A 27,270-nucleotide genomic window follows, 5' to 3' on the forward strand; every position below is an offset into this window, starting at 1 on the left:
TCTGCCTCAGCTTCCTGAGCAGCTGGGATTACAGGCACGCACGACAATGCCCAGCTAATTTTTTGTATTTTTAGTAGAAATGGGTTTCACCTGTTGTTCAGGCTGGTCTTGAACTCCTGACCTTGTGATCTGACCGCCTCAGCCTCCCAAAGTGCTGGAATTATAGGTGTGAGCCACCGTGCCCAGCCCTGATCTTGTTTAAAGACCATAATAATCTATAAAACTTTTTTTTTCTTTTTTTTTTGTGCTTTGTGCAGCAAAATCTTCTTTTTCAGGAGCAGAGGAGTCAGAGAACATTTGGTGTGTGGTGCTGCTGTGTCTAGGTAGGGGTTTCCTGTCTGTAATTTCTTTCCGCTCCAGACAATCTGGGCTCCTTGAGGAATGACTGTCAGCACTGTTCCCTGGCAGACAGGGTGGATTCTTCATGGCTTTTCTATTATTGTTTACTTAAACTGTTATTTTAAACTATTACTGATATTTTACTTTTCAAGTATGAAAGTCTTGTGCTTCTAAGTTATAACAATTATGATTTGATGAGAATCTACCATGTGCAACTTTTGGGGATATATACTTCATATGCAACATAATTTAACTGTCAAAATGTATCTTTGACTGAAGTGTTCTTCTTCATTTTACAAAGAAACCCAAACTAAAATATCTTGCCCCAGTCAAACAAATGGAGGAGCTGAAATCCAGAACCAGGTCACAGCAATCTCGGTTTCTCACCCACTCCCACGCCTTCTGAAGGTCAGCATTAGTATCTTTCACTTCCATGGTTTTTATTCTCAAATTCTTATACATTTTTTATATAGAAGAAATATTTATTAGCATAAATTGTATTTCTTCCTGATAAACTCTCTGTAATGTAAGTATAATGAATGTAGAGCCATATTAATACTGAAGAGGTCCCACTTCGTCTCCTCGAAGAGGCTTGAAGAGACTTGGTGACTGGGGCCTACTCCTCCCAGGTGGAAGCTGAGTACCTTCTGAGCTTAGGGAGACCAGGCATGAGCCTTTCAGTGGTTCTGGTTGGAATAAGATATATAGGAAGGAAAAGAGAAAATATTCTAAGGAATTGCAGGCTGCTGGGTTGATGGCTGGATTCAGAGAACCGTAGTGAGTGAAAGGGTGGGATGCAGAAAGGTTCCCACACTTAGCATTGGAAAGTGAATCACGTCCATCCCAATGTGGACATCAAGGAAGCACCTGGAGTTGGTGGTGGGGACGGAGGAGCTGTGGGCGAGTTGAGTGTCAGGAACCTGGGGGGCTGTTGAGTGGAGATTAGTCCATTTTTAGATATAGCTACAAACGTTATTGAGAAGTTTGACTGAAAGCCTGTATTTAAGTTAAATTTGAATCGATGTGATCAGATGAGGTTAAAAAAAAAGTGTCAGGAGGAGAATGGATTGATTGGGGACTACCACTGATGTTCAGGAGGTGATCAAAGAAAGAAACATCACTTAAAAGCCCCGACAGGGAGCAGGAAGAGAGCAGCATCAAAATGGGGAAAGATGGCGCTAAGGAGAATTCTAAGAAAAAAGTAGTCAGGAGTGTAAAATGTCAGAGAGGGTAAGACTGTGTTAAACTAATCATTAGCTTAAGAAAACTGCTTTAAAGTTACTGCAACAGACTACTTGACTTGTAGAAACACATAGTGACCTAATAGGTATAATTTCTCCATTATGTGTAATTTTTTCAGTTCCTAAGAGACCTGAAACACAGGTATTACATTGGTGGAGAAAAGTAATTCCACTAATGGGCCATCATGGAGACCGCTAAAGATTTGTTTTGCTTACTTAATAGTTTTTATTGACATTTTGAAAACAAATTTTGTCCATTTTACAAGTCAATAATATCTATTACAAGGTTGGTATTTGTGAAATGGGAGCAACCAGAACACTGACTTCATCTCCAGGGAAGTGTATTCTAATAAGAAACCCTCCTGAGGTGCATGTGATCCAGTGCCTGATGAGTATTTCATGTGTAGTATTAGTCATTCTCCTCAGCATTTAGCTCATCGTACACTTTTCCTCCACTTAACAAGTTTGTTCACTTTTCTAATTTAGAAGCATTTCAAAAATTGATTGTGATGCAGTAAGCATTAACAATGTTGACCTTATCACCATGGAAATGACTTCATTATCACTCTTGTTGCCAAAACCCATCCAGGGCAGTCTGTGATGCTGGTTTGAGATGAACAAAACAGTCAGAATGAGAAAGATTTTTCTTGGTATGAAAGGCAATTGGCCTATGTCTTCCAAAGAATCCCAATCTCTTTCTCTGACAAAAGTAAACATGAAACTTTGCTTGTGGTCTCGGCTCACTGCAACCTCTGCCTCCCGGGTTCATGCCATTCTCCTGCTTCAGCCTCCTGAGTAACTGGGATTACAGGCAGGTGCCACCATGCCCGGCTAATTTTGTATTTTTAGTAGAGACAGGGTTTCATCGTGTCAGCCAGGCTGGTCTCGACCTGATCTCCTGATCCACCTTGCTTGGCCTCCCAAAGTGCTGTGATTACAGGCGTGAGCCACCGTGCCCACCCATGGTATGTATTTAAAACCAGGAAAGGAACCTCTAAGAGTTGGAGCCACATCAGTGGCTGCCCTCCTGCTGTGCCTTCTGTGCGCAGTTACAATGCTGCAGTAAATTAGACACCCCCTCCCCATCAGCTCCAGGTCACTAGCAAGATATCATTTCCAGTAAAGTTGGTCTTTCTCTCTGAATTTCAGTTACTTTTGAATCATGATTTTATTATTACTCATTCTACTATTCTCCCATTCATGCAATACATATTTTTTGATTGCCTTTCTATGTGCCTGGTACTACTGTAGTGGTAAACAAGATAAAGTCTCTTTCTTAATGGGGCTTATATTTTACTGAGGAGAGGCAGAAGAGCATGGCCCCAGGGACTCACTTCCTCCCTGCTTTTATGTAATAGCTCAGCAGAGCACTTGGTAGGCACCCTACCCGAGCCTAATAGGAGGACGGGTCAGTGTCTGGTTGCTAGGTTCTGGAGGACCTTCCCTTCCAACAAGGCCACTTTCTCAACTAGGAAATGTGTGCGGTCCCACAGATATCCCCTGCCCTCTTCTTTTAAATACACACCATAAATATACAGAGCATCATGGGGACATTGCTCTTCCTTGCTGGTGCCTTGGCCCTGATGCACCAAACTGTCTATATCCTGTCTAAGCGCTAAGGAGTAACACGCCTTAAGGAGATCGTGCACCCCACTAATTCTTGGCCTGTTTTCCTCCAGTAAACTCTATTTTACACCTGAACTTTGTGGTGCTGGAACAAATAAAGACAATTTTCAACCGCGCTAAGTGTGATGAAGGAAACGAAATGTTACCATGGCTTACACAGGGGCTGAGGCTAAGTGAGGACTACTTCAGTTGGCACAGCCGGGAAGATCTCTTTGAGGAGACAGTGATAAAACCAAAGCAGGAATTGATAAAAGGCAGCAGCCGGGAGAAGAAAGAATATTAGAGCATTGGACTAGCAAATGGGGAGGCCTGAATGACAAGCTTGACACGCGTGTAGTCAGAAAGAGCCAGGAGCACAGTGAGTGAGGGGAAGAGAGGGAGCCAGGGTCTTTGGAGGGTTGATTTGACTCCAGCTACAGCAAGCAGCTATGCAAGAAGTCAAAGTGAAGAGTTAACATGATGTGATGACCGTATTTAAAAGTTTAAGTCTTGGATGTCGGGAAAATGGCACGCAGGGCCATGAATGAAGAAGACAGAGAACCTAGACACGAGGCTGTCACCATGGCCCAGCAAGAGCGAAGGGCAGAGGAGCAAAGAGCATTGACTGCAGTGAGAGGTAGAGGAGAGGATGGGTCCTGGATGCAGAGAGTGAGTGCTTTTAGTCCTTGTGTGCACGGTCACAGAAAATCATGTAAAAGTTGCCACTGACAAAAAAAGAAAAAAAAAAAAAGAAAAAATATAGGAGGCAATAGGAAATGAAGATGGGCAAAGACTAGAGAATCTCATGTAAATGGGAAGTCCGCAAGGCCAAGGTTTGACAAAGCAAGTGGTTCTGAAACATTCTTGGAACATCGTAACTCTCCAGCTTGCTGGCTGCAGCCCTCCAGGGGCTCCTCTGGGGAGGTCTAAAAGCTGGTGCTCACTGCAAAAGCGTGGCCGAATAGTCTTCAAACCTGGATTTCAAAAAGGGAGACAGACAAGATAACCAAAGCTTGTGAGAAGCAAACTCACTGCGTTTACGGGTAAGATCAGGACCTGAGACCCAGCTGACTTGGAAGGTTGCCACTAGAACTGATCTCAGAAACGGAGTTAGTCACAAGATGCCAGGGAAACCACAAACAAGAGGCGGGAAGCAAATTAATGACAGAGTGAAGCCCTCTGTGTCAGGTGCTTTGCACATGTTATCCCTGGTAGTCCTCAAAAGCAGCCCTAGGAGAGAGGTCCGGTTTCATCTTTTCTCTGGAAAACAAACTAAAACTCAGGGAGCTTTGGTAACAAGCTCAAGACATTAGGAGTAGTGGTTGGGAGCAGAACCAGGCTGTAAGCCCAGGGTTGCCCTCTTCCAGCTTCCACTCATCTCCCCACAGCGTGGGGAACCTGGGTGGGGCAGCGGGGCCATCAGGGCTGCAGGGTTGGGCCTTAGCGAGGGAAGCCTGTCAGGTCCATGCATGGCCCTGCTAGGAAGTCAGCCTTTACTCACCGTCTGAGGTTCCCTGTTTCTGCGCTCTTCTGTTTGTCAGAACCCCACCCCCCCGGCCGCCAGTGACTGTGGTTGTCCTAAACTTCGTCCTCTGGTTCTTCAAGGTAGTGAGATATTCTCCATGTGAGCTTTCACCATCCACATGGCACAGACCAGGGGCTGCCCCAAGAGTACAAGTCGTGGAAATGGGAGATTCACCTGGCGCCTCCTCCCCCTGCAGGACCCTGCCTTCAGCTGGCCCCTGCCTGCCCTCTCTCCAGTCTGCACTTAGCTGCTCTGTACATCGAAGCTCTATAGTTATCTGTAGAGTTCTAGAGTTCGTCTGATGGACACAACTTTGTCATTACCAAGAATTTTTTTTTTTTTTTTTTTTTTTTTTTTTTTTTTACGACAGTCTTGCTCTGTTGCCCAGGCTGGAGTGCAGTGGCATGATCTCGGCTCACTGCAGCCTCCACCTCTCTGGTTACAGTGATTCTCCTGCCTCAGCTTCCCGGGTAGCTAGGATTACAGGCACACACCACCACACTCGGCTAATTTTTGTATTTTTAGTAGAGAAGGGGGTTCACCATGTTGGCAAGGCTGGTCTCGAACTCTTCACCTCAAGTGATCTGCTCACCTCGGCCCTCCAAAGTGCTGGGATTACAGGCGTAAGCCACTGTGCCCAGCCCAAGAAATACTCTCTTAAACAAAACATTCTGAATCAAACGGGTGGTTTCCAGAATGGATTCATTTTCCCTTCCCCTCTGCTAATAACCTGGTCCTAGGCTCCCTTAGGAGACACAGTTGCTGCAAGGTTTCCCGCCTCCGGGGCAGGTGAGGACATTCATGCTTCTGCACTGCCCTCCAGTGGCTGACTGCCTGAAATGCGAATCCGAGTCTCTGGGATGCAAAGCGCTCTTCCCAGAGGTAAGAGGACTTCTCAGGGGCTTGCATTACTGAGTAACAAACTGCAGTAGACATGAGTCTCCCTAACAATGAAATAGATTACTGATTGCAAACTATTTACATTTTTCACTTTTATTTGCAACAACAACAGAAAAACAGAAGCTCTATTTCAAAGCTCTTGAGATGTTTTAAGGATCTGTGACGTAGTTATTGAGTGTAGACAGTAATTAAGTACATTAGAGAAGACTCCCATTAGCACCTGGAGAAGAAAGTACTGAGGACAATCGTGTCAATGACGTGAAGAACTGCCAGGTGACATGAGACTTTACTGAGAAAGGCACCATACACTTTTGCTTTCTCTGAGTAACACTGCCATCTTGTGTCTTTTCTCCATACTTCTGATAAAACTGGGCAAACCTTTTGCTACTTGGAGCACTTCTAAATGTTTTCTAATAGAAAAACTTTGGAATGTTTTTTCAAAGCTCAAACAGGAGAAAATAAATACACATAAACTCTTCTTAAAAACTGCAGTGAGGCGTATTTTTTATTCAATAAACTGCACCTTTGTATCAGTTCAAGGAGTTTTGGTGAATGTATACACACAGTCAACCTCAACACAGGATGTAGATTTCCCTCAACTCCCAAAGTACCCTTGTGCCTATTTACAGGCAAGCTCACCCCAGCTCTTGTCCAGGCAACCACTGATCTGCTTTCTGTCAGCAAAGATCCGTTCTGACTTTTAAGAATTTCATCGAAAAGTAATTATATAGCGCATACTCTTTTGTGTCTACGTAAATACTTGCTTTTTCCATTCAACATAACACTTTTGATATCTATTCATTTTGTTAAATCTAACAGTATCTTATTCATTTTTACTTCTCAGTACTATTCTCTTGTATGAATATACCCCAATTTATTGACCCAGTCTCCTGCTGATGAGCACCTGGGTTGCTTCCAGTTTTTGACTATTAAGATTGCTATGAGCAAATGTGTATAACAAGTGAGTACAAATGTTCTCATTTCTCTTGGTAAATACCTAGAAGCAAATTACTGGACCTTAGAGTAAGTAGATGTGTAACTATAAAAAAACAGCCAAAGTATTTCCTAGTGATACCATTTTTTTTTTTTTTCTAGGCTGGAGTGCAGTGGCATCATCTCACCTCACTGCAACCTCCACCTATCAGGTTCAAGCAATTCTCCTGCCTCAGTCTCCCGAGTAGCTGGGATTGCAGGTCCCTGCCACCATGCCTGCCTAATGGTTGTATTTTTGGTAGAGACAGGGTTTCATCATGTTGGCCAGGCTCATCTCAAACTCCTGACCTCAAGTGATCCACCTGCCTCAGCCTCCCAAAGTGCTGGGATTACAGGCGTGAGACATCGTGCCTGACCATTTATACCATTTTCTATTCCCACGGCAATCAGTGAGAGCTCCGGATGAGCCATGTCCTTGTCAATATCTGTTATAATCATCCTTTTGAACATCGATTCTAGTGGGTGTGTGGAGGTGACTCATGATGAGTTTAATTTGCGTTTTCCTGCTAATAATGCTCAGCATCTTTGCATGTGGCTATTGGCTATTTGTATATATTCTTTGGTTAAAGTCTGTTTAATTCATTTCCTTGTCTCCCTTTATAAAATTGGGTTATTCATCTTTTAATTATTGAATCATAAGATTTCTTTATATATATGATGCTCTATAAAAGTATCTTGTTACATATATGTAGTTTTTTCCCCTAGTTTGTGACTTGTCTTCTTATACTATTAATAGTATCCTTTGGGGAGCAAACATTTTAAATTTTGATAGTCTAATTTATCATTTTGTAAAGTTATAGATTTGTTGGCCAGGCACAGTGGCTTACACCTGTAATCCCAGCACTTTGGGAGGCTGAGGTGGGCGGATCATGAGGTCAGTAGATCAAGACCATTCTGGCTAGCACGGTGAAACCCTGTCTCTACTAAAAAATACAAAAAATTAGACGGGTGTGGCTGTGGGCGCCTGTAGTCCCAACTACTCAGGAGGCTGAGGCAGGAGAATGGCATGAACTTAGGAGGCGGAGATTGCAGTGAGCCCAGATCATGCCACTGCACTTCAGCCTGGGGTGACAGAGCAAGACTCCGTCTCAAAAAAAAAAAAAAAAAAGTTATAGATTTATTACCTCAGAAATGTTTGCCTACATTGAGATCACAAAAATTTTCTCCTCGATTTTTCCTAGAAGTTTTATTGTTTTAGTTTTTGCATTTTCATCCATGATCTTTTTCATGTTGACTTTTGTGCATGATATGTTGGAAATACTAAAGGTTTTTTTTTTTTTCCCCAGACAGATATGTAATTGTACCAGCATCAGCTCTGTTGCTGTTCTCCTGTTCTTAGAGAAAATAAGTTCAGTCTTTTGCCATTAGGTAGATGTTAGCTGCACATTTTTAAAAGTGCCCTCGATAAACTTGAGAGTTTCTTTTTATTCCTGCTTTGATGAAAGTTTTTGTAATAAATGTGTCTAAATTTTGTCAAGTGCACTCTTTCTTCTAGTCCTAAGGCAGAACAAAACATTTCCCCCTCCTATTAATATGAGGAGTTGCCTTGGTTTTTCAAATATTAAGACAACCTGATACTTCTAAGAAATTTTCCACCTGATTGTAATATATTGTCCTTTTTATACATAGATGGATTCTATTTGTTAATATCCTGTTAAAGATTTTTTGCATCTAGATTCATGAAGAATGTTGGTGTAAAGTTTTCTGTAGAGTATTTGTCTGCTTTTGGTATCAGCATGATGCTGGCTTCAAAAACTGAGTTGGAAAGGGTTCTTTTTATATTCTGAGAGAGGTTATGTTTTATTACAATTAGTGCTTTTTGAAATGTTTGACAAAATTCACCAGTGAAGACATTTGGGCCTGGGAGTTTTGCTGTAAGAAAGAAATTATGAATTCAATTTATTTAATACATATAGAGCTATTCAGATTTTCTATCAACAGTTTTTGCTGTACAATTTTGTCATTGCTTCTAAGTTATCAAATTCAATGGCATAAATTTGTTTGTACTGTTATTACTCATTTAATGTTTGTAGGACTGGTAGCACTGTCTTTTCTTTCATCCCTAATACTGGAAATTTCTATGTAAAATTTTTCTTTTTTTCTGATCAGTTTAGCAATAGATTTATCAAGACTGATTTTTCAAAGAATGCTCCTTTTAGTTGTATTCATTTGTCTCTCTTGTCTGTTTCTAGGGGTAGCGAATTTTTCTGTAAATAACTAATACATATTTTAGGTTTGCTGACCATATGATTTCTAAGGCAGCACTAGACAACAATTAGTAAATAAATGAGTGGGACTATTTTCAAATACAAATATTCACAAAAACAGATGTGAAACCAGATTTTTGCCTGAAAGTTGTGATTTGCTGACCCTTGTTTTATTAATTTTACATCTTTACTTTTTGCTTCTTGCTACTTACTTTGGTGTTAATATACTCACTTTTTCTAGCTTTCTGATGTAGAAATAATTCCTTGGTTTTGAAGAACATTCCCAATGGATATGGAATTCAAGGTTCATACCCCCTTCTCTCATTCCCCACCCCAACTAGTGGTTTAAAGAGGTGATTCTGTCCTTAATTGTTTCCCATGATGTATCTGCTCTTGGTTTTATCTTTAGTCCTCGTATATATGTGTACTTTGTAAAATTCGGCTTTTTAAGATTATCTTTTTCTACTGTGTCTTTTATTTAGGTTTTTTGAGCTTACTGGAGGATGTCAGTTTATAATTAGTCTAATTTGGAAAATTTTGTATTCGTTCATGTCACATTGGCACCTTGAAATCAGCCACGGTGGGAATATTTACATCATGAAAATTGGCCAATGCTACAGATTGAGGCTTTTTTCTCCATAAAGGTATTTGTTAAAATTTGCCAATATATTTCTGCCCACAGGTCACTAATGTTGGGCTCATTTTCAGTCTTCTTTTCTCTCTGTGCTTCTACTATCATAGTTTCTATTGCTGTGTTCAAATTTACTGATCTTTTCTTTTGAAGTTCTCACTGGATGTTACACCTGTAGTGGAAATTTTTCATTCTAGATATATTTTTCAGCTCTAGAAGTTCTGTTTGGTTCTTGTTAAAACATTTTCTGTGGATCTTTTCATGATGTTTAATTTTCTTTAAATCCTTGGGCTTATTTTTACAAATGATTTTTAAAGTCATTCACTTAAGTCCTTCCTCTCTGCTATTTCTGCATCTGCCTCTGTTGACTGATTTTTCTCCTGGTTACAAGTCCACATTTCTCTGCTTTCTTGCATGTTTTGTAATTCTGAGTGGATGTCAAACATAATTTTTAATTTCAAGTATGTAGTTTTAATTTTTTTCCTTCCTTTCTTTGCACAAGTTTTTATGCTATGGCTAATTTAGCCCTGTTACTAAGATGCCACCCTCCTGAGGTTTCTACTGAAAAATGTCCCATACAGTCAGGGAGGACTCTCCACCAGGCTAGTGAGAACTCATAGTCTCGCAGCCCCTGTGTCCTCTGCGAATTGTTCATCTTACAGCTCCTGGTCATTGTTAGCCCAGCCTCATGGTGTTGCATCTTGCATAGGCAGGATTGGTTTTCCTCAACAGACTCAATGGGAGCTCTTTGCAGATTTCTAGAGCTCTTTTTCCATTTAGCACCCTCCTCTATGCTAGTCTGCCCTAGAAATTCCAGCTATCTATCTTCCTGGTCACTAATAATTACCATTCTCTGCATATAATCTTTTCGCCTTACCTTGTGGCTTTGGTTTGAAAACTGCCTTTCAAGCAGAATTCTGAGGTGATAGACTCACTCTATTTTTTTTACCGTTCCCTTATGAATCACAGTCTTGTATTTCCTGTTTCCCAGTGTCTGAAAGAGTTGTTTCACATATTTTGTACAGTTTTCTCATTTTTGGTATTGGGAGTACAGGTCTTGCTCTAGTTTCTCCACCATGACTAGAAGCTGAAGTCCTTGTACACTCCAGACCCAACCAATTATCCTCTTCCTTCATCGAGGATCTCCCAATCCCTTAGACAGAGCTGTTTTCTGTTTGCTTGTTTTTGTTTTTTAACAGAGAGACAGGGTCTTGCTCTGTCACCCAGGCTAGAATCATAGTTCACTATAGCCTTGAACTCCTGGGCCCAAGAGATCCTCCCACCTCAATCTCCTCAGTAGCTAGGACCCAGGAGCATGCCACCAGGCCCCATTAGGTTTTATTTTTATTTTATTTTATTTTATTTTATTTTATTTTATTTTATTTTATTTGTAGAGAAAGGGTCTCACTATGTTGCTCAGGCTGGTCTCAAACTCCTGGCCCCAATTGATCCTCCTGCCTCGGCCTCTCAAAGCACTGAGATAACAGGGATAACTGAGCCACTGTGCCCGGCCTCAGCAGAGCTCTTGACAGCACTATCAGTCTTAGGTGGGAAGCATTATGAACAATAAAAAGGGAGGAGATATGAAAATCCAGTTAATTAATCCCAGTTATAACTGAGGGAACTGGGCATTGCAGCTGGGTGGTCTTTTGTACAGTGAATAAATTATGTCCTTCGTTGATACTCAGTCATTAGACTGAACTGAACTAAGCTGAGAACGAGGTATTAAATTTCCCATTTCTAAAAACAGAGAGAAAGTAACCACCCAGGGGCCAGTAAGGGATGGTAGAAAAGCACACAGATAAAATGGTGGAAAAAATGTCTGTCCTGGGAGTTAGGAAGCTTGGTTCAAAAGCCTCTCTACGTATTTTCCTCACTTGCTTCCATTTCTGTCTGTAACACTAGGCAAGTGAACTCTTTATAATAATCCTACTGGCTCCTTCATTTTTCTAATGTTTTGGTTTCTCTCCCTGGCTAGCATTACCCTCTGTTTAGTGGGGTCATCTGGGTAGGCTGGAACAGCTATCCCCTTAAAGGTTAGATCACTCACACTGCACCAACGAGCACAGGGTAGGTCTGAGAGCAATTCAGGGGAAGTGAATGGCATAGAAAAACAGGACATATCTAATAGCTTCTTGAAATAATAGGGACATTTCTGTGTTTTCCAGTTAGAAAGGACTTCTGAGTTAAAAGGATCACAAGATGGCAGGGCCTGATATTTTAATTTCCCATCTTCTTATTAAAATAGCAATGGCTGTGAAGTAAAACAGGCACCCAGAATTCACCTCCTCCAACATCTGATGTAATCAACAATAATTATTGACAGCAGCAAAAAGAGCAAGAGCAAGAACCTAACAGGGAAACGTGTACAACTTCATGCCGCCATAATGAAATAAGAAAACAGAAAAAACACACTCTGCCATGGCTTGGCATAGCTACCTATCATGGACCCTAAGCCCCCACAACAGAGTGAATAATATGTCGAGAATTTCCACAAATTGTTCCTGCTTTGGAGAAATGTTGTCTGAAAGGTTGAGCTGGAAGCTCAGCCAAAGTCAAAACACAATCCAAGAGCAGAGACCTCTCCAGCAATATGCATAGCGCGGGCGAGAGGGATGTTAGCTGAGGCCCTGGAGGAAGAGCCTGAGACCCAGGGTTCTCCCCACTGTCACCGTGTCCTGGATAGGGCCCTGGGTCAGACTTCTGAGGAGAAAACAGAATCCATATCCTTTGCAAAGGAGCAGCTGGAACGAGGGCTAGCCATTTGTCTACACTGAAGCGAACACAAGCAAAGCACAGCTTATAGGTGAGAGTTCTACAGGGCACAGGGGCCTCCGGAAATGTACCAAGGGCACTGAGGAAAGCCCGGCCACACAGCAGACAGCGAGGCGGAAGGCAGAGCCTCTTGCTCTGAATGTGCAAGAAAACCCATGACAAGATTATATTCTCTTCAGTTTTGAGTTTTAAACTTTTATAACATACATTTTCTTAAAGGATCTACTAAATTTAAATTATACAAATATGCCACTGAAAGATAAATATATCGAGAGGTGGTGGTCGCATGCAGAAGCCAGATGAGGAGCCTGGTGAGGAGGCAGCTCGGAGACAGGAGGCCTCAATGGCCACTCTCTGCAACCAGAGAGGTCTCAGGGCACGAGCCCTGCAAAACGCTTCTCCATCAGTGAACTCGCCTAAAAATAGAATGAAACAGGATGGAAGATGGTCCCACTAAGGAAAAAATTGAGAACCAAAATAACATCACAAAATAAATTTAAAATAGCAAGAAACGCAGTAGTTAAAAATGGAGTTAATTAAGTGCAAAAAACATTTAAAAACGAGCTGATCAAGGTGCGTACAGAGGTGTAATTAAGGTAACACAATTAAGAAAATATAAAAAGAACAAAGAAAAGCTGACAAAAGGGTAGTCGCCTTAAACAGATACTCCAACATATCAAACAGAAAACATATTACAAGAACACAACATTTCCCTGAAGTGAAGTAAGAATCGAGCAGTCTCGGGAAAAAATGATATAGAATGACACTTTTCATTGAGATCCTGTTTGTCACTGAAACTCAGTTGCAGAGAAAGAATGCTTTAATCACATCAAGGGGACAAGGATGGGACAATCTGAGGTAGCATCAGATTTCCCCTTTGAAACACTGAGTGCTAGGATGTAATGGAGTATTTGTCTTTCAACTAGATTATAAAGAAAAGAAAGTGATGCCCACATTTATATGCACCCACATCACTAAAGTATACAGACAGGCATATTCAGGCACGCATAAACTCAGGAAAAACCGTGTCCTTAAGCTCCTTAAAGAAAACCACTTGACAATAAAATTTAACTGATTAAGAAATAAGTATTAAAATGAAGTTTCAAAACTGTGATCCCTTTCCCTCACGTGAGTACTCACAAAGCTCTCTTCCTAAAAGATTAGTTCCACATTGCACCAATAGGACAGGACACCTCCTGATTTTTATACTCCTATGAGATTACTCTGTGTGTGTCCAAAAATCACATTCGCTTGAACTGTTAATATTTCTCTGAGGAAACAGGAAGGAAAAAAATGCAATGAAAGCTTGCCTTCTATGTGGGTTTGTGAGGGCCGCCATAACAAAATACCACAGACTGGGAAGCTTGAACAACAGCGAGTTATCCTCTCACAGTTCTGGAAGCAGGAGATCTGAGATCAAGACGCCAGCAAGGCTGGTTTCTTCTGAAGCCTCTCTTTTTAATTTGTGCATCTTCTCCTGGTGTCTTCACATCACCTTCTTTCTGTGCATCTGTGTCCATAAGAACACCAGTCATATTGGATTATAACCTACACCTCTGGCCTCATTTTAACTTTCTTTTTTTTTTTTTTTTTTTTGCGATGGAGTCTCTCTCTCTCACCCAGGCTGGAGTGCAGTGGCCTGATCTCAGCTCACTGCAACCTCCACCTCCTGGGTTCAAGCAATTCTCCTGTCTCAGCCTCCTGAGTACCTGGGATGATAGGCGGTGCGACCCCATGCTCATCTAATTTTTGTATTTTTAGTATAGATGGGGTTTCCCCATGTTGGCCAGGCTGGTCTTGAACTCCTGACCTCAGGTGATCCAACTGCCTTAGCCTCCCAAAGTGCTGGGATTACAAGTGTGAGTCACCATGCCCAGCCTCTCATTTTAATTTTTAATTTAATAAACTCTTTAAAGACCTTATCTCCAGTGGCCAAACCCTGTCTCTACAAAAAAAAAAGAAAAAAAGAAAAAAAGAAAAAATATTAGCTGGGCGTGCCTGTGGTCCCAGCTACTGGGGAGGCTGAGGTGGGAGGATCACTTGAGCCCAGGAGGTTGAGGCTGCAGTGATCTGTGTAAGGTAGTGCTAACAGCCTGCGTGACAGGGCGAGACCCTGTCTCAAAAACAAACAAACAAAAACAGAAAAGACCTTATCTCCAAATTCTGAGGTCTTAGAGTTAGGCCATCAACATGTGAATTTTGGGGGTGGCACAGTTCAGTCCGCAACATCCTCCATATCTCAAATAATATAAAAAAGCGACTGCATGCTGTCATAAATTGTAATTCATCATACAGCTCCAGGGGATGTAATAAAGAAGCCAGAACCCCTTACCTTGTTTAAATAAGTCACCGTGTTATAACAAGGTTTGTGGTCAAACTGGACTCTGTCAACTGCTTTGTCTTGGGAAAGGCACTGGGCTTCTCAGCATCTTGACAAAAAGATTGACTGGGGCTGGGAGTGGTGGCCTGCGCCCGTAATCCCAGCACTTTGGGAGGCCGAGGCGGGTGGATCACCTGAGTTTGGGAGTTTGAGACTAGCCTGACCAACATGCAGAAACCCCGTCTCTACTAAAAATACAAAAATTAGCCAGGTGTGTTGGCACATGCCTGTAATCCCAGCTACCTGGGAGGCTGAGGCAGGACAATCGGCTGAACCCAGGAGGCAGAGGTTGCAGTGAGCCGAGATTATGTCATTGCACTCCAGCCTGGGCAACAAAAGTGAAACTCCATCTCAAAAAAAAAAAAAAAAAAAAAAAGATTGACTGGTAGTGGAGGGAAAGAGTGCAGGAGTCTGATGGTGCTGGGTGTCGCTTCAGACAGAGCATAAAGGAAGCAGTGACATGACTCTAGTTTCTCTCCCTCTCCTAGGATCTTATATTTTATTTCTAATTTTTACTAATAGACTTTATTTTTAGGGGTTTTAGTTTTTCAGAAACATTGAGTAGAAAGTAGGGGTACCACAACCCTTTATACATCCTTCCTGCAGTTTTCCTTATTATTAATATAGTACTAGCGAACATTTGTTACAACTGATGAACCAATATTGATACATTATTATTAACTACAGTCCATAGTTTACACTAGAGTTCACGCTGTATAGTTCTTTAGGCTTTGACGAATGCATAACGGCATGTATCCACCATTGTAGCATCACGCAGAATGGTTTCACCTGCACTGAAAATTCCCTGCGCTCCACCTATTCTTCCCTCTCTCACCCTCCCTCAGCCCCTCAAGACCTGGCAGTCACTGATCTTGTTACTGTCTCTACAGTTTTGCCTTTTCCAGAATGTCATATAGTTGGAATCATACAGTGTGTAGTTTTTCAGACTGGTTCTTTTACATAGTAGTATGAAGCTGAGGTTCCTCCCTGTCTTTTCACGGCTTGAGAGCTCATTTCCTTTTAGCATATTCCATTGTTTGTGTTTATCACAGTTTGTTTATTCATTCATCTGCTGAAGGACATCTTGGTTGCCTCCAAGTCTTGGCAATTGTGAATAAAGCCGCTATAAACATTTGTGTGTAAGTTTTTGTGTGAGCATAACTCTTCCTGTTATTTAAATACCGAGGAGTGCAATTGCTGGATAGTATGGTGGACTACGTTTAGCTTTGTAAGAAACTGCCAACGTGCCTTCTGCAATGGCTGTACCATTGGCATTCCCACCAACAACGAAGGAGACTTCCTGTTGCTCCACATCCTTGTCAGCACTTGATGTAGTATTTTGGACTTTAGACATTCAAATAGGCTTGCAATAGTAGCTCATTGTTGTTTCAGTTTGCAATCCCCTGATGACAGGTAATGGTGAGTACCTTTTCATATGATTATTTGCCATCTGTATATCTTCTTTTATGCAATGTCTGTTCAGATCTTTTGCTTATTTTTTAATTGGGTTGTTTTCTCCTGAAATGTACTAAGAACCCTTAACACGCAGCACTGCACCCTGGGGAGCCTGAAACCCTGCACGACCGTGTGGAAAGAACACGGCCCTGTGCCACATCTGCGGAGACATACTATGTGGAAAGAACACAGCCCTGCGTCAGATCCGCGGAGACTGGCCTGGCCAGAAATCAGCACCTGGCCAGCCCAGAGGGTGGCTATGTGTGTTGGAGCAGTTAGACTTCTCTAATACAGGACAATGCAGGAAAAGAAGTCCATTAGGCAGATTCAGAAAAGGTTTTTGTTTTCGTTTTAAGAAAATGATCACGAAGTAAAGGGAACAGTGAGTTTCAGGAGGAAGTAGTCAATTGAAACTGTTTACTGTAATTGATAACATAGAGTCACTGGCAACTAATTCTGTGATATCTAAATCTTCCACGTCAGCTTCACCACCCTATTCTGGTTATTGCATTTTTAACTAAATAAGATGGAATAACTTTTTTTATAGTACTTAAAATTCTGTTTTTTTCAAAAAGGGTTTGAGGAGGGGAGTAAACTTTATTTGACCTCATCACATTTAACTCTTAAAATATTCCTGTCTAAAAGACTCTGTATGTTTGTATCTAGGTCCAGTCTTTGATTTTTCCTGGGGAACTGTTGACACTTTCATAATTTCAACCACTGTGTCAACTTCATTTTTCAAAAGATACAGTTCTTTCCACTTTGTCATAATACCTAAATGAAGTAATACAAAACAAAAAGACAGGTGCTATGGAGTCCTTGGTTCTCCATAGATCTTCTTAAACTTTTTCTTGCTTCAGGCAGAGATTCAAGAATATAAATGGAATATTAATTCAGCTTATCTCAAATGATGTTATTAATATTTCATGTATTTTTAAATTGAGGGTCAATTTAAAATTTCTGCCATATATACATTCAATTTATACTCAGTACAATTCATGTCAAAATTTTTAAAACTTGATTTGGTGAACTATATATTGACTTTTTTCCATCTTATAAACATTTTTAAACATACAGAAAAATTGAAAGTTATTCAATGAACATCTTACACCACAACTAAGTCTACATTTAACATTTTGTTGTCTTTGCATTATCACAAATAATTCCTCTAACACATATTATTCCTCTAACCATGAACCTGCCCTTTTTTAAATCAAAATAAGTTGTAGATACCTGTACATTTCCCTCCTAAATGCATCGACTATTGTATAATTTAGAGTTCAATATTTGTTGAGTTTTGTTTTGTTTGTTTGGTTTTGTTTGTTTTGTTTTGAGGAAAAGGCACAGATCTGCTGCTAGGGATGGAATGTTTGTGTGCCTCCAAATTGGAGGAGGGGCTTCTGGGAGGTAATAAGGTCAGGAGGCTGAAGCCTCACATTGGGATTAGTGTTCTTACGAGAGGAGGAGAGCTGGTCCTTTCTTTCTCTCTTCCTCCACCCCCCGCCACGTGAGAATGGAAGGAGAAAGCAGCTCTCTATAAACGAGGAAAAGCCTTTACAAGAACCTGACCATTATCTCTGACTTCCAGTCTCCAGAACTGTGAGAAATAAATGTTTGTTGTGTAAGCCAGCACTCTATGATATTCTGTTATAGCTGCCCACATTGACTAAGACCCCTGTGAAACCCTAAGACCTGTTAAATTACAGAGTGTTACTTTCACTCCCCAGTTCCCTCACCTGCCCTCTCAATCTGTACCCCGAGGCAAACACTGTTCTGATTTTTTCCACCATTCATTATTTTTGCTTTGTCCAAAACTTCTTGCAAATGGAACTGCACACTGTGCCTTCTTTAGCGTAGGCTTGTTTCACTCACCATGTTTGTCACTCATCAATGTTGTGGCAAGAGTTTTCTTTCCTTAGCTGTGGAGTACTATTATGTCGTGGGACTATACCTGTATCTTTATTCATTCTATTGATGGTACCCAGTTGCTTTTAGTTCTGTTGTCAATAAAGTTACTATGAACATTCCTGTACAAGTCTTTTTGTGAATTTAGTTTCATATAGCTTCAATAAGTACCTGGAATTCGAATTGTGGAGCCATAGTTGGTGTATATATGCTTCGTATTATGATAAACTACTAAACTTTTCCCAAAGATTTATGCCATTCTACACTCCTAGTAACCAAGAATTAGAGTTCTAGAGTTCCGGTTGATTCGTATTTTTGCACAGACCTGCTGTTACTGGCTTTTTTTTTTTTTTTTTTTAAGACGGAGTCTTGCTCTGTTGCCCAGGCTAGGCTGCAGTTATGTGACCTCGGCTCACTGCAGCCTCCATCTCCTGAGTTCAAGCACTTCTCCTGCCTCAGCCTCCCCAGTAGCTAGGATTACAGGCCTGCGCCACCATGCCAGACTAATTTTTGTATTTTTAGTAGAGACAGGGTTTCTCAATGTTGGTCAGGCTGGTCGCAAACTCCCAAACTCAGGTGAGTAGACAATTATAACAATACACTGTAATGAAAGTTATTTGAATGTGGCCTCTGTCACATTACCCTCTGGTACACACCTCTTTTTGAACCAGATTTTCTTGGATAAGGGGAACCACTGTATGTGTTACTTGATTTTCTGTGTTTTGCTGAAAATACTGTGAACTCAGACATTTGGTGGTTGGGGTGAACTTGCCAACATGTGATTTTACGTTTTTTGTGGAATGATATTATTTTTTTGAAAACTATTTATTGAGCATTTACTGTGTTTAATACTTTACTAGGTGCTGTGAGTAACCCAGATATGCTATACCCACTTGGACCTTATGGTCTAGTAAGGGGATTTACAGTGTGGGGAGACAGACCGAGGAGTAAATAAATACATATTAATACAAATGCTATGCAGCAAATGAAGAGGGTATTGTGAAAAAGGAAAAAAGAGCATGAGATAGACAGGATTGCCTTAGATGGTCACTACTGGCCTCTAAACAGATGATACATGGGCTGAAGTCCTAGGGAGGAAGAACTAGTCAAACGCATCTCAGTCCGTTCAGAATTTAAAAGTGACTCTTAAGGCTAAGGTAAGGTATGTGTAGTGTGTACAGACCACCTACAGTCACATATAGGGAGGTGTGTGGCCTCTAACCCTGACCCACCGAATCAGTATCTGGAGGTTCTGGGGTTACAAATTTCATTTACTAAAAAACTTAACAGGAGATTTCAGTTACTGAAGTTTAAGAAGCACTGAGAGTTGTAACACCTCTTAATGTTCTATCAGCTGTTCCAGAGTTATATTGTTCCCAGATCCAGTTATGCTCCATTGCTAAAAGGAAATATGGCCGGGCGCGGTGGCTCACGTCCCTAATCCCAGCACTTTGGGAAGCCGAGGAGGATGGATCGCGAGGTCACAAGTTCAAGCCCAGCCTGGCCAATATGGTGAAACCCCGTCTCTACTGATGGTTTCAGCCCCGGGGGGCGGGGGAGTCCTGGAATGCATCCTTGTGGATAAGTGGGGAGCTGTGTGTACATTATGACCACTCCCGTAACCAAACCTAGCGTTTGACAAAGTACGGCCTCAATTACAGCCGCATTCATTACCGTGAATGACAGCCAAAGTCAAAGTTTAGGGTGGTGATACTATTTTGAATTAGGCCATAACGTTGTATTGCTCATAAGCTTCATTTCGACCAACATTATATACATACAAAACGTATGTACCGTAAGGACACACAACAAGCTGGACCGCAGGAAAAAAACCCCCACAACTTAGGATTTACCTAGTCAGCCGCTACCAGAGAGCAAGCACCGCTCAAGGCCGCTGGGGCTCGTGCTGTGGATGCCAGTGGTTTGAGGTCGGACTGGTGGGGTAACCCTGGACCCAGCCGGGAGAAAAACGGCTGACGCTAGCATCACACTCCTAAAGAAAACCAACGCCCCAACAATGAGCTCCGCAATGCATCTCTTCCGGGAAGCGTGGCCGGGACGCACGTCTCGCTGCGATTGCGCACTGAGGTTTCGCGTAAGGAACCAATAGGACGGAGGAGTGGGCGGGCTGTTGGCAGAAACCCGGATTCCGGTTCCGGTGGGCCTCCATCTGTCCGCTCCAGTGCTACGTGTCCCTGGCTTTTTAGGTGTCGGTTGGACAGGTGAGTTTCTTCCCGCCAGTAGGTACGGGCGAACCGGGCGGCCACGCCTTTGCGACTCGCGGGGGCAGCGGGCGTGGGCGAGCCGGCGTGTCTCCCCGGGCGGCCGTCGCGGGGCGGGCCATGAGTGGTCCCCTGGCTCAAGTCTGGGGCCGGGGTCTGGCCGCCGACGTCCCACCAACTCGGCCTCTGCCGGAAGGCAGATCCAAGGCCGCGGGCTCCCGGCGAGCGGGGTCGCCGGCTCGCGGAGTTCCAGGGCTTAGCGTTCTGCCCCGGCGTCTTTTGTGCTGCAGCCAAAGATGATGTCCTGCTGCCCGATACCTTCGGGGTTGGCTCTGTGTGCGGGTGTGGAGTCTTGTCTGGGAAAGGCTGTACTCAGCTCTGGCCCTGCCGCCGCTCCCGTAGTTTAAAGTGAGAGCAGTGGTCTAGAATCTAGTTCGAGAGATCATAGTTGGTTTTTGGGTCTCTACCGCTGACATTGAGTGCGGCATTGTGTGTAGCGTGCATTTTTTTGGATAAAAAATTCTTAGCTTCTTTCATGATAACTATGATTACAAAAAGTTTAAGCCCTTTGGATTTCAAGAGCAAAGTTAAGTGAAATACTGAGAAAACAGACATTACTGTGTTTTTGCCCCCAGAATGTTGCAGAAGTCCTGGTGTTTCATTGACATTAATTCATTTCGTTGTCCACAGCCTGCATTAAGTGAGGAAACTGGGGCTTACAGAGGTTTACATTCCATAGCCAGTGATTTGAACTACCACCTGGCCACTGTTCTGAGTACTGAAAATAGAGGAAAATACAAGTAACACTTTGATCTCTTTACTTTCTAAAGCAGTGGCTCTCAAAGCTAACATCGGATGACATTTCTGTTGGGTAATAGATTCCTCTAAAGAACATATATAGTAAAATATATAGCCCTGTTTCCTTAAAAGATGTGTTCAAATCGAAAGGTTTGGAATTTAGCTATTAGCTTCTCAGAATTTGCGTCTTGCTTTAGCTATTCTTTGTACTTTAGAAAAGTGTGTTGTATTGGCACGTTTTAGAAAAATCAAGGTTGAAATTCACGTTTGCCTCCATTCTAGGCTCTTGCAGCACCATAGTTGGCATTCACTGTACAAGACATTGCCCTTTGCATAGTTTAAAATAAAATATGGAAAGTAATTGTTGGATCTCAACATTGATGGTTCCTTAGGAGCGGTGAGGGGACTGTAGAATGAGAAATGGATGGGACTGCAGAGTCAGAAAAGGAATGGATGTGTTATCAATTGCTTAACCTTTTTTAACCTCTTAATAGAGATGGGCTTTTTATATTGCGTGTGCTGTTCTTTGTCAGTGAAGATATCATGAGTAAGATCTGTGCTTTTCTTATTGCCTTTGATCTGATAATTAACTGAAATTTACAAAAATAATATCAATTTGGGCTTTGGAGTTTGTTGTTTTATTTTAGGAGGTGGAATTGACCCATGTTAGACGTGAATTCAATGACTGGTCTCATTTACATCTTGATATCAATGAGTAAGTGCTTATTATATGGTAACCAATACCAGTGAGTATCTTTGTTTATTTTAAACAGGCAGTCATGGATCAGGTAATGCAGTTTGTTGAGCCAAGTCGGCAGTTTGTAAAGGACTCCATTCGGCTGGTTAAAAGATGCACTAAACCTGATAGAAAAGGTAATTGCTTGACTATGAGAAAAAAAATTAAATCTTTGAGTTTTCTAAGCCTTTTGTTTGATTAACATCTTCTTGATTAATAGCCATTTCATTACTTTCGCCAACATTTTTATTGATTGATACTGCTCAATGGCTTTTTAACATTGTCACTTCTTCCTAAATTTTTTACTCTTGTCTAAATTTTTATTTTATGTATTTTCAAATGGTGTAAGATTATTTATCACAGCCTTATGTTCCAGGTAACATTTTAGTTAATAATATTTTATGACTTTTAGTATCTTACATATTTTCTCTTTGGAAAAGCTTTGAAGTCTCCCTACTGAACTCCCACCCCAATGAACAAAACCTTAACATGAAACCAACAATCTAGTTTTTGCCAAACTAGAAAGTTAATTTTGTTATTTATCATGATTCGTGTGTTCAGTTTGTCTACTTGTATTCATTCATTGAGTTAGGAGCTGGTAATATAATAGAGAATATAACATGTATGTAATGTAGTATATAATAAAGGGAATAGTCCTTGCTGTCATGGAGCTTAGACTCTATCAAGGAAGACTGTCATAAACAAATTATTGCAATTATGTTTTTTAATGACTGCTGTGGTAAGTATTATGGAAGATAACTAGAAGGAAGTTTGACAGCACATTATAGGAGGACTAACCAAATCAGGAGATCTGGGAAAGCTTCTCTTAGGAAGTAACATAAAATGGTAACATTACCAGTGTAATGTTTTATAAAATAGTGCTCAACTCAGACAGTCTCACTCTGTTGCCCAGGCTGGAGTGCAGTGACGCGATCTCAGCTCACTGCAACCTCCGCCTCCTGGGTTCAAGCAATTCTGCTTCAACCTCCTGAGTAGCTAGGATTAGAGGCACCTGCCACCACGCCTGGCTAATTTTTGTATTTTTAGTGGAGCCAGAGTTTCACCATGTTGGCCAGGCCGATCTTAAACTCCTGACCTCAGGTGATCTGCTCGCCTCGGCCTCCCAAGTGCTGATATTACAGACATGAGCCACCGTGCCCAGCCGAACTTGATTTTTCAAGCCTTATTTTTGGCTTCATCATAATAGCAAAGGCACTGGACCCATTGTTTATAATGTACCAAAAAAAGGTATGTTTCTGCCTGTATAATCGATATGTTATAATAAAAATTACAATGATACATTTTAAAACTTAAGAAAAATAATGTATATTTCTTTCATGCATGTCCTTATTTTGGTATTTTCTGGTCATTTGCTAAGAAGAAAAAATATTTTTAGTACTTGTTGATGAACTCACTGGCACAGACATGCACTGTTATGTTTCCTTAAATATCAACAAAACATGGAAATTTTAAAACCTGTCAAACAACTTGTTTACTATTAACAGTTTCACCTTTTTATTTTTAAGTTATATATCTATTAACAGGATAAATGTATACTAGTTAAGTTCATTTATGTTGCTGATAGTTTTTTTCCCATACTTTCAGTGACAGTGCAAAAAATATGTGAATTTCGTGTTTTTAAATGCAGAATTCCAGAAGATTGCCATGGCAACAGCAATAGGATTTGCTATAATGGGATTCATTGGCTTCTTTGTGAAATTGATCCATATTCCTATTAATAACATCATTGTGTAAGTAAACTTTATGAAATAGACTAGGATTGAATGAAACTTGAAACCATTTGAGATGACGGCCTGCTATTTTGTTAATACAGAGATGCATCTCTTTTTAGTGCTGTTGGAGTCTACTGATATTTACGAGTACCTGATGATTGAGCGCCTTTAGATCTTAAATGATCTTTCCAGAAATTCTGTGTGCTAGGCACTATTTTCTTTAATAAATAAAATTTTACAGAGTCAAGAAAGTATTAAAGACACTCATATGTCACAAAGCCAGCACTGAAACCTAAGTCCTCTTTGTGCTGTTATCTTGTTAATCTCTAAGGAGCAGAGGAAATGCTTCCCATCCAAAAAATCACTGCTATGATAGAATTCTAACTCTGGACCAGATTGCCTAGATCCAAATCCTTTTTCTTGTTATACAGTTGCTGTCCTAGCATCAGGCAATTTGCCTCACCTCTCTGTGCTCAGTTTACTCAGTGGGGATAACAGTTCTTACTTGGATTATGACTTTAAGTCATGTAAGGCCCCAGAAACAATTTGGGTAAGAATACGAGTGAAAGTTGTTACTGTAATGAGCCATTGATACTGATGGGAGAATATCATAACTTTTAAGTATATTAGGAGGCAAAAAAGTCTGAGAAACATTGGGATCACTTGATTCGTTTCCAAATAATTTTGCTTTTTAAATTCATTACAAGTCATTGGGATATGTTGTGGCATTGAGCAATTAGAGCAATTAGGTAATTCAGTTTAGGGTAAGGACTTAGTATGGGTTTTAGTATTTACTTACTCTGTGATTTTGTATGCATTTAATCTCAGCCTCATCCACTGTTTGGAGCTAATAAAATCTATTATTACCTGATAATAATATCAGGTAAGCACTGATATACCTCCAGTGCTTGTATCCATTAAAAGCACTGAATAAGTGTTAGTGGAATTAAGTGAACAACTTCAGGTTCTTTGCCTTTTCTGATGGTAATGGTGGCAATAGTAATTAACATTCATTGAGAACTTTCCATATGCTATTGAAATCTAATATCAATCAGTAATATCAATTGATTTTATGGGGTGGTGAAGTTTGAAGCAATGATTTAAAAAATTTCTAAACTATAAATCTCCTAAATACTAGATGTTTTATCCCAGGTACTGGTACAGGTTGCCTTTTAAATGACAAGTAACAATGTATATTGTCAGAGGGATTTCTTAAGTAGGGTACCATAGTTATTAAGGTAAAATTGCCACAAAGTGATATTCAGGATCAGAAGTAGTTAGAACTAGATGGGCCCAAGTCACTGATACCTCCTTTGTCAGTTCAGAAATCCCTTTATTTTACCAGTGAGAAATGCCAACTGTAGAACTGTGGAGTCATGGGGAGAATACTGAAGTAGAATGAGGAAATCAGTAAAAAGAAGTGGCAGAGTCTCTGTCAGGTCCGTTCTTTTTCATACTCAGTGCTTCTGCTCTTCTTACTTCCCATTCTGTCATGAGACATATTTAATTGATAGGAAGTGTTTCTTTAAAATGATAACAAAATTAGTTTCCTGTGATAATCATTGTTCTTAGTTGTACCTTTCAGAGGAACATGTAAGCCCACCTTTTCCAATTTTTTGGTATACAAGCACCTTTCAAATTTTTTCGCCAGCCTTCACTTAACCTATATTTTTGTCCCTTTTGCCAGACATCACTGTCTGCCTTGGGTTATACTCAGGTCCGTCTTCACATTAGATTATGAGTTGTGAGGCAGGCCTGCCTTGTTATTTATACTGTATGTCTCTCCTATAGAGTCTAGTCCAGAGCTCTCTTGTATCTGTTAAAAGCACTGAATAAGTGTTTGTTGAATTAAGTGAACAACTTCAGGTTCTTGCCTTTTCTAATGGTGATGGTGGCAATAATAATAGTTAACATTCATTGAGAACTTTCCATGACTCTGTGTGTCAACTCATTTAATCTTCATGAGGAAACTGAGGCATGGGGAGGCTAAGTAACCACTTGGATTGCATGGCTAGTGATAGAGCAACACAGGAAACCTTTCAGAAGCTAGTTACTTAGAAAACTTTTCTTCTAGTTAAAAAAAATGGTTTCAATGTTTAAGAAGTTAAAAAATCTATCTTTAGATATTTTTTAATCTTAATGTGAAGGCTAATTAAAATATTTTGTGAGAGACACTACAGAAAACTTACTCTTTTCTCATGTTATACCATGATAGCTGTACAACTGAAAGGAATCTTGCTTTCCCTGCTTGAAAGAGGATTAACATTGTTTACATCATTTTGGAGATGGTAGCAAGGGAAATACTCATTGGATTGAATTATCTTTTTTTGTTACAATTTTTTTCTTCTTTTTCTTTATAATTATAGCAGTCAAAATTAATATTCACAGTATTAGAATTTAAAATAAGCACTTGCTGGCCTTTTAATTATAGCAATACTGTTTAATAGCATAAGCATTTAAAATGCTAAACATTAAAGTATATGCTCAGGGGTATTTTATGTAATAATTTTCTCTCTTTTATTGAGGTGGAGTCTCACTCTGTTTCCCAGGCTGGAGTGCAGTGGCGCAATCTTAGCTTATTGCAACCTCTGCCTGCCGGGTTCAAGTGATTCTCCTGCCTCAGCCTCCTGAGTAGCTGGGACTGCAGGTGCACACCACCATGCCTGGCTGATTTTTTTGTAGTTTTAGTAGAGACAGGGTTTCACCATGTTGGCCAGGCTGGTCTTGAACTCCTGACCTCAGGTGACCTGCCTCCCTCAGCCTCCCAGAGTGTTGAGATTACAGGTGAGAGCTATTGCACCTGGCCTATTTTATGTAATTTTCTTCTGGTAATGGAATTATTTTGCTTTAACATTACTAAAATGTGTATCTGACTATTCAGGTTTAATGTTTATGCTTTTAAAACTCAGAAGTTCTTCTGTAGAAAACATGATTTTTATTTTCATCATGACTAACCCAGATTTTGGAATGATTATGGTAAGTTGCAGTGCTTGAGCACCTTGTGCTCATGTGCAGTCTACTTTCTGCTGGTGTGTGGACGTTATCAAATTGAAAAGCTTCTCAGCTAACCATCCTGTCATATAATTGATATTTTTTGTTGTGTTCAGAAAGGCTAGACTGTTCCAAAATGGCATTTCCTGAATGAGCATTGTAAGTTTAGACATAGACCTCTGCCAGTAACCACATCATCTTTTCAGGTCCAGGATTTTAAAGTTCATTGTGCCATTCTTTTATGCCATCTTTAGATAAAGTTAGGTGGGATTCAAATAATTGGTCTTGAGCCATTAAAGTTATAGCATATTGCATTTCAAATAATAATTATAAAAATTATATCTCTACTCAGAAGTAATAATTTTTCTTTCTTTTACAGTGGTGGCTGAATACATTTTGGAAGAGAGTTTTTCATCTTAGAGATTGGTGAACAAGTGTGAGAGTGTGAGAAGCTCACAGAATACAAATTTGCCTGTATATTTTGTGGGTTTTTTTTCCTTTCAAGATGTTTTCTATTTCTAAATTAAAGTAATTTCAAAGTAAATGAATATCTCTTTTTTCTGTCATAGATACTTATCACATTTCAGTGATAGAAAACAGTAGTTTCCTTCTCTGAATAATTTAGTTTATAAGAGAAATGAAAGAGCCTGGTGAAATATTACACTTTCTGAGAGCTCTTCTATTTTAACCCCTTTGTGCTAGAATTACAAAATACCTGAGACTGGGTAATTTATAAATAATAGAAATTTATTCTCACAGTTCTGGAGACTGGGAAGTCCAAGATCAAGGTACCAGCAGGTTTGGTGTCCAATGAGGGCCTGGTCTCTGCTTACA

At 40.5% G+C, this 27,270-nt stretch overlaps 1 protein-coding gene and 1 long non-coding RNA gene across 4 annotated transcripts in view; one reads left to right on the forward strand and one right to left on the reverse strand.

Annotated features, from left to right (window-relative positions):
- LOC105529595 overlaps positions 1 to 20,023 on the reverse strand; it is a 43,851-nt gene extending 23,828 nt beyond the window's left edge. Inside the window, exon 1 of the long non-coding RNA XR_001004539.1 lies at positions 19,810 to 20,023. This is a non-coding gene — a long non-coding RNA (uncharacterized LOC105529595). The remainder of the gene's footprint in view (positions 1 to 19,809) is intronic.
- Positions 20,024 to 20,080: 57 nt separating this feature from the next.
- SEC61G (Sec61 gamma subunit) lies at positions 20,081 to 26,980 on the forward strand. Of its 3 annotated transcripts, none has more exons than XM_011966775.1 (4): positions 20,081 to 20,178; positions 21,750 to 21,849; positions 23,361 to 23,463; positions 26,816 to 26,980. In XM_011966775.1, the coding sequence occupies exons 2-4, from the start codon at positions 21,756 to 21,758 to the stop codon at positions 26,823 to 26,825; spliced, it is 207 nt and encodes a 68-aa protein (XP_011822165.1). In that variant the 5' UTR covers positions 20,081 to 20,178; positions 21,750 to 21,755; the 3' UTR covers positions 26,826 to 26,980. The 3 variants fall into 3 exon arrangements, with proteins under 3 accessions (XP_011822165.1, XP_011822166.1, XP_011822167.1); XM_011966776.1 differs by having other exon boundaries at positions 20,096 to 20,178; positions 21,754 to 21,849; XM_011966777.1 differs by having other exon boundaries at positions 20,140 to 20,182.
- The last annotated feature ends 290 nt before the right edge of the window (positions 26,981 to 27,270 follow it).

The sequence above is a fragment of the Mandrillus leucophaeus genome, unplaced genomic scaffold (assembly GCF_000951045.1).
Source record: "Mandrillus leucophaeus isolate KB7577 unplaced genomic scaffold, Mleu.le_1.0 Scaffold772, whole genome shotgun sequence".
NCBI classification, from domain to species: Eukaryota; Metazoa; Chordata; class Mammalia; order Primates; family Cercopithecidae; genus Mandrillus; species Mandrillus leucophaeus.

Excerpts from the sequence above, each read along its gene's own strand:
- SEC61G (XM_011966775.1), top strand. The coding sequence starts at position 21,756 with ATGGATCAGGTAATGCAGTTTGTTGAGCCAAGTCGGCAGTTTGTAAAG. Across the intron at positions 21,850-23,360 it reads CACTAAACCTGATAGAAAAG|AATTCCAGAAGATTGCCATG; the intron begins GTAATTGCTTGA and ends TTTTAAATGCAG.